Raw genomic sequence first — 11,337 nt, 5'->3', positions numbered from 1 at the left:
ACAATTAAATAACATTGTTTACAAAAGATCTGCAGTTCTTAAAATTTCAAAATAAGTGATCAATAAGTTACATAAAAAAAAAGTATGTAAATTAGTACATGCAAACTTTTAGAATTTTTTTTACCACAAAACAGATTTTCAAAGCTGGTCAAAACATTGGCTTGTGGTTTGATGATTGCAGTGGTTTGTTCAAACCTGTTTTTATACTTAGAAATTTCTTAGATAAACCATGCAAAAAAAAAATGTTGATTTTTTTCCTCCTTTTTTACACATAGTAATTGAAAACCGAAAGAATGAATTTCGTTTATTAACAACCACGCTTGTAGAAGTTGCTACAAGTCCAAAAGTGATGCTTCTTCCAAAATTGAAATCTCTCAAGAAATGACGTAATTCTGATTCGTTTTCATAACGCTCAGGGCTAAAATAGAACAATGAACTGTATAGTTTATATCAACTATTGAATGTTTTGTTTTAAAAAATAGATTACTTGAATATCTGACATTCAATCAATCAACATCTGATTTGATAAAATTTAGACAGTTCAGTAATATAGAACATAACTACAGATCTTTGCTAGACAAAAAATGTTATATAATAAATCTATATTTTAAAGTTCAGTACCGTAAGTTTATTAAAGCAGCTATCGCACTTATTTGAACTTAACGGTTTGAAAGTTTCATGAAAATATGATATTTAGATATAAATATGAAGTTAAGCGAAATTTGGTCAAAATACAAGGGCTGGTTTGTGGTTGGAGCTTTTTGCTTCGTGCTAACAGGACTAGGGGGTTTTGTCCAAAGCTATGGAAACTTGACGCAGTCTTTACGGAGTGAATTTGAAAGTTCTGAGGCTTTAACAGGTAAGAATAATAATTAAAACACTTTTCTTTGTTAAATTTTTGTAAAAAAAATTCATTTATTTAATATTAAGCATAATTGCATTTTATTATCGTAATAAAGATAGAGCTTAATTTTGAAGTTTTTTTAGTGAAACTCGCTAAAAAACATTTTATTTTTTTTACTCTAGTTTAACTGTTCCAGGTTTTGTTGGTTCTCTAACTTTCGGATTTACATTTTGTTTTAGTCCAGTCAGTTTTATTGTAATGAAGAGGATAGGAGTTCGTAATGCTTGTATCATTGGCTTCTCGTTGGTACTTATTGGCATAATATCAAGCTCTTACGTCAAGAATATTTATTTGCTTCTGTTCACTTACAGGTTTTATTCTGAAAATTTACACTTTTTAATGGGTTGAGTGAATTCTAGCATTCACATTGGGTTGAAAGTTATAATCAAGTGGTCATTAAACTTTTTGAGACTAGAAAACCGAGCGAAATATTAAACATAATTAAATAGAACTAGGTTTCTCGTTTTCAGAAAAATAAATATCTTTCATTCTGTTTTTAAGTATTGTAAAAATTAGGTAAGTTAGAATCTATCTAGCTTTTGCTGTTTTTCAGTCTTATAACTACTCAAAATATGTCACAGTTTTTTTTCAAAATTATTTTGCATACCTATTTAAAATCCCTGAAGTATTTACTTTTTCTTTTCACCAATATTCTTTGATATGGTTTAGTGTTTATCAAAAAAGCAAGAAAAGTTTATAAACATTTAGAATTTGTTACTGTTAAAAGATTTTTAAAAGTAAATTTAGATAAAATTAATAAATAAGCATCAAATATTGCTTACAAAGTTCTCAAAAAAAGTTTTCGGCCTTACGAATAGAACTTTCTGTTTTCTAGTTTTTAGCTTCTTAATCATTTTTGCTTTAGCTTAGAAAATCAAGGTAAAGTTTTCCAAAGTTATTTTAGTTTTATAATTGTTAATTAACCTAAAAAATACTATATAAGTACCATTAAGTTTTAAATAAAAGTAAGTTAAATAAAATTAAATAAAGTATCAAACATTTTCAGCTTTCAAAAAAATTATTTATTTTTCAGAAACTTTTTACCATATCAAAGAAAATTTAAAAAAGCAATGTATGTAGGTATTTTATGTTGGTTTTACGTAGTTTAATAGTTTTTAATTTTGAGTTAATTATAATGTATATTTTTATTAAAAGTTTTGACTTGAATAAATAAAAACTGGCCTAACTAACATAACTTTTAAAATGCTTAGAACAGATAAAAGTTTTTAAAACAAAAAAATCAAACTCTATCCAATTTTGTACAACAAATTTGGTATTATATTCCAGTTTGCAAAAATGTCATTGTCTTTTTTACGTGATATGATGGGAAAAATTGAAACATAGTTTATTTAACTTATAAAAAATATTTTAAACTACCATGTAATGCCTTATTAAAGCAACGTAACAAGCTTATAACTTTTACAAACGTAACATAAACCTTGAAAACATTATACTGAGCCAAGCTTTATTTTTAAGTTCACTAATTGGAATCGGAGCCAACTTATTTTTCAATCCTTCAATGATTCTGATTGGCTCGCATTTCAAAGAGAAAAACAAAGGATTGGCAACTTGTCTCGCCACCACAGGACTGTCTATTGGTATGTTTTTATTATCAAAAAAAATTTAAAGGTATTATTTTTTAAGTTTGAAAGTGTTAGTATAGGTCTAAAACTGTTTAGGTATAACTTTAACTAGATATTTATTAAACCTTTTTGAATAAAAAAAAAAGTGTAATAAGCTGCTTTTAATTAAAGCATTTAAATATAGTTGAACAATCTAACAAAACGTTATTAAAACTTTTTAACGACTTTTTTATAGATACAAATAACTTTTAAATTGTTTTTAAGATTTTACTATGGGTTTATTTTTCCTATTCATTTTAGTCGTCAATTTACGCAGGCAGTCTGGCTATTAATCCCTTTATGGGCTACTTAGTCGATGAGCACGGATGGAGAAAGGCGGTCAGAATAATGTGCGCTTACGTCATCTCCACTGCGGTGGTCGGTGTTTCCATGTACCGCGAACCAGTCGACGAAAAACCACAAAATCAAAATTCTGTTGATTTTGTCGAGCTGCAAAGTCTGTTTGGAATTTAACTTATTTTGATTTGCGGACGCTAACATTTATTTATTTTATTAAAAGCCGCTATTTTCGGTTCTTATTTTCACAGTTTCATTTTTTACTTTATCAAAAGTATGGATTTTAATCGCTATCTTAGTATTAAAATACTTAATGTTATAAGCAACTGAAGCAAACAACAAAGAAAAGAATGAGGTGAAAAGTAAAGAAGATGAAGTAATTGAGTTGAGTACACCGAGAATGCTTATGAATCCAGGAGTCTTTTTGTGGATACTTGCCACCATTCTGTGGAGCGTCTCCTTTGTGTTTCCGTTTATATTCATTGTAAATATTTGCTTTTTTAATCAATAAACTTCAAAACTTATAAAAAATTATATGAATAAATATGTAGCATTTAAATTTTTAATTTGAATAATCTACAATTTGCACTAACAGTTAATCTAGTTAAATGCAAACCATCAATTGATAACTTTTTACTTTTACTCATGAAGAGTTTTTCATTATATTTATAGTATGACGTAACGTGCTAATTTCATGGTTTTGTTGAAGCCTGAGGAGGCTGGCACTTTATTGTCGGTCGAAACAGCTGTTGTTTAACAAAACATAAAATTGCACTTCCGGCTTACATATTCTCTCACTGAAATAAAAAAACAGTTATAAAGAAAAATAATATTTTAATTGTTTAAGGAACTAATGTTAAATTAGTTAAAAAAATTAGCTTAAGAAAAAATCATTATTGTTTCTATCGTATTTAAACTTTACTTTTGTTTGTAAACATCGCTTGTGTTCGTTGAAAATAAAAAGATATGAAAATAAACAGTTAGTTGTTTGATTAAAAAACAACTTATTGAGGTATGTATTATAGTTTTAAATTTTTAATAGTGCAATAGCCTATAGATCTTAAGCTTTGTCGCTTAAAAATAAAATAAATGCAGTAGAAATATTCTGTTTGAAGGTTTTTCTAAGTTAATACTTGTAAACTTTATCAGCCATAAAGTAAACACTTTAAATTGGTTTAATGCTAAATAAACTACACGTTAAAACAGATAAAATATGCGAAAACGACGTTCAGTGCCTCTACAATCCAAGCAAACAGCATAATGATTGTTTTCGGCGTTGTCGAATTTGTGGGACGTCTTTTTGGAGGCTTTATTGCCGAACGAAGCCGGATAAACCTGACTTACATATACGCCATTTTCGCAACAGCTTCCGGGGTCGTTACCATAGTAACTATTCCCATCAACAACTTCAATTGGATGTATTTTTACGCGTTTTGTGAGTTGACATGGCACTTATGCTTTGTTCACTATATTTCTTTAAGATTTAGTCTTTTTTGTTTTTATATTTGAACACTTTAAATGTTATGCTTTTTATTAAATGCTTATTCTTTATAGGTGTGATAAATTTATAGTTATTTATTTACTTTTAAAAACTAATAACACGTAGGTTGTGGAATGACGTCAGGTCAGGCGAACTCGATGATATACGTCACAGGTCACAAGTTGTTCGGAAGTTTGTACGTAAACCGTGTATGGACTTACGTGTACGTTGGAAAATCAATTGGTAAGAATTTTTATTGTCGCTTTTCTTAGTTTGTAAGTTTTATAAAAACGTAATTTTTGTAGGATAAAAAGTATAACAAATTAATAACGAGCGTAAACATGGCTTGAATGTTTTTTTTTTGTAATATTTTTTTTTAACCAAACTTTAAAACCAATTAATTTCAATTTCTTTAATGCTAACTTGGAACTTTTTTTTATTCTAAAGAATGTTCTTATGCTTAGCTTTTCACAATAATTTTCATCGAATTGGGGTTTTTTAATTCTGTGGTGGGACCCCTTTAAATTTATAGTTTTTTTTGCATTTTTTCAGTTTGCAACGTTTTTCCTCAAAAATATTTATTTTTTTCAAATTTTTCTATTATAAAAATACTTATTAAATTCAGTTTTATAAAATTGTTTTTTTTTTTTTTTCAAAATTTTTTTTTATAACATATGCTCAAATAAATTTTTCAGAAAAGTTCCAAATTTGTACGGTTTTGTTTTTTTTTACATGGTTGTATAGCAAGAGTAAATTATTATTTTAATAAGTGTTATATTTAACAGCTTTATATAATTAAGTTTTATAACGTTGTTATATTTTTCCATAATATTATATATTTTCAAATAATTGACCTATTTAAGTTTTACCTAAATTCTTAGCAACTGGTCAAGAAATCCCTCAAACTACGTAAACAAAAAAATTAAGGTGAAACTTGTATGGGTCATAAATTTAAAAAATAATAATAAGTTGGAAAAAATATAATAATGTTATAAAACTTAATAATATAAGTCTGTAAAAAATAAGATTAAAAAAAAAATATTTTCTTTACCTATAAAACCATGTAAAAACAAAACCAAAACCGTGCAAATCTGAAACTTTTCCGAAAAAGTTATTTAAGCATATGTTATTAAAAAAATTTTTTGAAAAAAAAACTTAATAACGTCTTAAAATTCCATTTAATAAATCTGTTATAATTAAAAAATATGAAAAATGAATATTAAATTTTTAAAGGGCCCCCACTACAAAAGTAAAACCCCAATTCGATGAAAATTATTGTAAAACGCTATGCAAAAGAACGTTCTTTAGAATTAAAAAAAAATTCAAGTTAGCATTTAAGAAATTGAAAATAATTGGTTTTAAAGTTTGGGTTAAAAAAAATTACAAAAAAAGCCATTCAAGCCAAGTTCAAGCTCGTAAACTAATACTTCACTAATTTGTTCTAGTAAAACTAGACGCTGAAACAAAAAAAGTTTGCTGTTTATTTGAGCAAACATTACGGCTGAAGTAAAATTTTTCTTGTTTATATATTTAACATATTAGTTGTTATGAAAATACTATGGTTATTAAATTATATAATTTTAATTAGTTATAGTTAATAAATAGTATCAACTATTCTTGTTTTATTTCGTTTATTGAAACAAATACCACAGTTATCTGAAAAACGGGGTTCAAACTAAAGTTGACTTTTTTGTTAATTAAAAATCAATCTAAGTGTTATAAAAACTTAAATAAGTATAATAACACTAAATTCAACACACTAAACTTAATAAAAGCTAATCACATTCTAACTTTAAAAACTTCTTAAATACTTGAATCTCAAAATGAATAACAAAAACAATTAAAAAAGAAGTAAGTATCGCTTTACACAACTTTTATAACTCTGAATTTGATTTTAAAGACATCAAAACAGAAGATTTCCGCAGGCAATCTCATAGTGCGTACTATGGAAGATAATTAAACAATTTAAATCGGTTTTAAATGAACTTTGCACTAATAATATTTATACCGTTCTTACACTACAGTGAAATAATTTGGCTAGCTTCTCTTACTTTTTGTTTAAATTATAGTCTATTTCTTAATTTTGTTATAGCTACGTATCAGTATTTAGTAGTTTAAATCGTAAACTAAGCTAATTTTTATTGATAAAAAAAAACCAAATGTTGCAAAGTAAGAATAAAATAGCTAGACTATTTGTAGTATTAGTCTTATCATTTATTTATGTCGAAGAATATAATTCACCGATAAAAATTCATTAAAACAAATAGCACCATTTAACAAGTAGGTATAACTTGATACGAATTTGCGTATAGATACGCATAGAAACGCTTTACGGTAATTGAAAACCTTTTTAGTTGTCAGGCTAGATTTAATACAAAATTTTATAAAACCGAATCTTATTGTGTTTTATGCTTCAAAATCTATATTCCTAAATGTAAAAAAACTACTAAAAAGGGATTGTTGTAAAATAAATATTTAATAAGCATTAATTTGTACTAAAAATCAACTAAGAGAAAAATTTAAAGTATAAATTTTTCCTAAAAGGCTCAATTTTCTTTGATATCATTATTTTTTAAGCTAAAAATACGCCGTGGGTCAGAGGTTTTATTGTCGTTCCCAAACGCGTGCTGTAGTTTATAAAAACTTTATCTTTTTATTTTCTTGTAATAATATAATATACTAGTAAAATCTAAGAAAACAATAAGGTATAGCTTGTTAAATCTAAAACAGTATGGTAAGTTTAAGTAAATCAAATAAATGTCTATTTGAAACTAAATATTTCTTCTTAAAGTTGCATCGAAATATACTTTTTTCCACCTCAATACAAAAAGAAAGTGCTTTAACAACACTTAAAATAATATTAGTTATAGAAAAATGTGTTATATATTAAGTAGACTTTATTAAAATTACAGTAACCTCTCGCATCTTTACGCACTCTCGTTTAGTTACGCATTTTAGAATTCTAAAATGTTTAAAAAATAAAAATTTTGATGTTTTTTTTAATTTGCACAAATTAAGTTTATTGTATATTTTTTATTTAATATATGTTTTTAAATGCTAACTCACCTCTCTATACCTTTAGACTTTGTAAACTTTGTAAAAAAGTTGTAGTAACATAAACAATTTTAATTAAATACTTTTCTTATATTTTATATATTTTTGTTCAAAAGAAGTAATCCATTACAGCACCAAATGCATATTTTTTTAAAAAGCAATAGAAACAAATTTTAATATAGACTTATATAACAACCTTATAGACTTATATAACAACCATTTTATAATTGTAAACAAATGCTTAATTATAAATTGAATTTGCTATGTAGAATAAAATATAAATGTTACTTATCAAATAAGTCACATATAAATAAAGATAAAGACAAAATCTACTTATCTTTAAATTAGTAAAAATTTTCTACAAGTATTATTGTTTTACATAAATTTAAATTTTTTTTATTTAATATATGTATAGTTTTATCTTTTGTTTTCATATTTATAACTTGAGTAAACAAACTGTTAAAAGTGGGAAAGTCCCAAGTCTGCTTGTAACTAGAAGCAATATAAAAAAACAGCCATTATAGTAAGTATATTTGGTACCTCTATCTCTCATATCTTTACGCATTTTGTCTGTGGACACAATGTGCGTAAATAAGCGAGAGGTTACTTAAACAAATTTTATTTTACTTTATGATTTATATCAACACCACTAGAATACGTTTCAGGTGCAGTAGCAGGACCAACTTTAGCAGGAGCATTATTCGATGCAACCAACTCTTACGAGTTGCCCTTTTATTTCGCGGGATCATGTTTTATCGCCAGCGCCGTTGTCATGGTAGCAACCAAGAAGGCTGTGGACAAATATTCACTAAAATAGCTGTGACTATCTTTAAAAACATAATATAACTTTTTTTCAAGTGTACAACAAAAAAAAGCGACAAGGAATAATTTTGAGTAACGTAACTTTTTCTTTGTTGTGTTTTCAGAGTAAATTTAATCTTTTTTTTAATTACCTGTTTCACTATTTGACAAACTTAAGCAATACAACTGATTTTTTATTGATAAACTACAGTGTTCAAATTTCTTTGTTGTCATTTATATACTAACAATAATTATCTAAGCACTTAATTTTAATTTAGTTAAGATAAAAACAGATTTAAGTTTATGTATCGAGTGCTATGTGTTATAATTGAATTATGAATTATGATTAACAAAAATATGGGTAGGTGTCAGAAAAGCACAGCTTCACTTTAGTACATTCGGTACTTTTATGCAATTAAATTAAATAGTAGTTAAGAATATATTTGTTAAAATGTTTAAAACTTAACTTTACTTATTCAGCATCCTGTTGATTAAGAATTTTAGGCACTTTAAACTGTGAAATTAAAGGGAAGTATATCTACCAAAGTTATTTTTATTTAAATTCTAGTTAAGCAAGGAGTAAATTTAAGACAAAGCTTGGTAGCCTTTTAGAATTAATTAAGATTTATAATTAGAGAAATCATTCGTAGGTAGTAATATTGTAAAGCCGTTTATTACATTGATGATATCAAGTGAATGATGAAATCTTTGTGAATAAGTATTTTGGTTTATATTTCATTTGATAGTTATTTCTAAGCTATAAAGCCTTTCTGATTCTTTTTATTTAGTTCACAGTCAGATTTGTCTAAAGTTTCTACAATATAGTTTTGTTTTTAAATAATATTTAGTTTAATAAGTAGACCGATCAAATTAACGTTTGTTCATTTGTATTTTTTTGTTAAGAAAACTTCTTTAACCGTAAATTTTTTTTATTTGAGTCAGTAATTTTATGTTATATGAATTTTTAGACTGTACCTATAAATGATGTTCAAGTTTTTTATATTTATCAAGCTTAAAAACTAAAAAATGAAAACATGAATCCTAAAACTTTTAAAACTATCGTCTTAAAAAATCAATAAAAGAGTTTTGCTAGTAAAAATTTTATTTATGCTGTTTATTAAAATTCTAAAAGAATAAAAAAGCTATATAGAATAAACTATGTAAAATAAGTTTATTCACCTTTGCAGTAGTCTATACATAAATCTTATAACACATACATTCGTATTAAAATTTGCGACACACGTAGATGTAGAAGTAGAGGAACTTAACATCTTTTTGTATTGCGATATTCAAACATATATGAATTTTAATGTTTTTAGTTATCGGTGTTTAAAAATCGAAGGCAATTTATTTATCAATAGTTATTAATTTTTATATTTAATAACTAAAATGAATTTAAGCTAATTAAAATGGTAAAATAACCTTGAGCTTATTTATGTGGCTAGTTTTATACAACTAGTTTTAAGTTCAAAACACAAAACTAAAAGTTTTGAAAATGCCTTCGTTAAAATGTTTTGTTAAATAAGTTAAAACAATTTGTTAATCTGTTTTAATATTATTATAAAAAGATAAGATAGGTTTTTAGTTAAAACTTTAACTTTTAACATATTAAAACTTTTTAACTTTTATTCTACATGTTGCATAGTTTGTTTTTATAACTTTAATGTATGTACGCATAAAAAAGAGTGTTAGTCCATACTAAAGTGACGCCGTGCTAAAGTGTCACTTCGTGCTAAAGTGACGCCGTGCTAAAATGTCACTCCGTGCTAATGTGTCACTCTGTGCTAAAGTGACGCCGTGCTAATATGTCACTCCGTGATAAAGTGTCACTACGTGCTAAAGTGACGCCGTGCTAAAGTGTCACCCTGTGCTTAAGTGTCTCTACGTGCTAAATAAACGCCGTGCTAAAGTGTCGCTCCGTGCTAAAGTGTCACTCCGTGTTAAAGTGTCACTCCGTGCCAAAGTGTCAATTTGTGCTAAAGTGTCACTCTGTGCTAAAAGGTCACTCTGTGCTAAAGTGTCACCCCGTGCTAAAGTGTCACTCTGTGCTAAAGTGTCACCCGTGCTTTTCTGACCCGTTCCCTTAAAAAAATAGCCTAGTATGTTTTAATAATTGATAAGTACAAAACAAAATACTATTAAAATAACTTTTTACTAAAAAAAAAGTATTAACTTTTACATATATTTTTCCAAAACTAACCTATTGTTTGCTTTAAACTCTAGCTTTTGACAAAAACATTATTCTATTTGTATAACCGAATATTTTTTTTTTATTTATCTCCAATTTCGCCCTTAGTTTATTAAAAAAAAAACTAGTGTTAAGCTTTTAGAAGTTAAAAAAGTCTTTAATGAACAAATATTATTTCCTGGATGTGGATTAAAATTGTTTTAGTGTTGGTAAAGAATATTATACCCTCAAATTATAACAAAATTAAAAAAACATTTAGAGAAAAAGTTTTAAAACTTAATAACGTATTATTTTATTTTACGTAGTTATTTAATTTCTACTCCATACTTAATTTTTTTTATAGTTTTTCTATTATTATTCTATTGTTGTCCTGGACATAACATTAAAAGGTATCCGTGGTGTGCGACTCGATAACCGAAAGATTCTTCGTGCACCAGGTCCTAGGACCAAATATTTTGAGCGTATTTTTGTCGTTCAATAAAATACAGTTTTAAGTTTTATTAGTTCTTTATACACACACTAAAGTTGTAAATTAGACTATTTGGATTCTTATTTTAAGTTTATTCACAAGTCGTGTAAGTTCTATAATATATATATTTAAAATAATAATGTTTATTATATAGTAAATAATTTAAAAATAAAGTATTTTTAAGCTACTATTTTTTGTATAGTTTTTGAGTTGACAGTTAATAATCTTTTATAACAAACTTGTTTAATGTGCATAACTAACAAAAACATAAGAGACTGAACTTAGTTCAATTGGTAATAAAAAAAAAATTGAACTTAACTCATTAAAGTTTGAGAAAACGTATAACTGTTAGATCGTATACTTGATTTTTAGTTTTTTATTTGATATAGAAATGATGAAAGAAGTTTACTAAATTAATTAATCAAATTAAAAATTAACATGCAGAATAATATGAAACTAGTGATTTTTAAGTATATTTTATTTACATAAAGAAAAAGCAAAGTACAGTAACATGCCGATTAA

At 26.1% G+C, this 11,337-nt stretch overlaps 1 protein-coding gene across 1 annotated transcript; it reads left to right on the top strand.

Annotated features, from left to right (window-relative positions):
- Window positions 1–701: 701 nt before the first annotated feature.
- On the top strand, window positions 702–8,371 carry LOC145836135 (monocarboxylate transporter 3-like). Its single transcript, XM_082943946.1, has 8 exons — window positions 702–859; window positions 1,041–1,215; window positions 2,381–2,502; window positions 2,804–2,983; window positions 3,147–3,307; window positions 4,030–4,258; window positions 4,430–4,546; window positions 8,023–8,371. Exons 1-8 carry the CDS (start codon window positions 706–708, stop codon window positions 8,172–8,174), a joined length of 1,290 nt encoding a protein of 429 aa, XP_082800072.1. The 5' UTR covers window positions 702–705; the 3' UTR covers window positions 8,175–8,371.
- The last annotated feature ends 2,966 nt before the right edge of the window (window positions 8,372–11,337 follow it).

Source organism: Thalia democratica, chromosome 5, assembly GCF_965202585.1.
Source record: "Thalia democratica chromosome 5, ktThaDemo2.hap1.1, whole genome shotgun sequence".
NCBI lineage: Eukaryota > Metazoa > Chordata > Thaliacea > Salpida > Salpidae > Thalia > Thalia democratica.
This window is presented reverse-complemented; position numbering and strand designations above follow the sequence as displayed.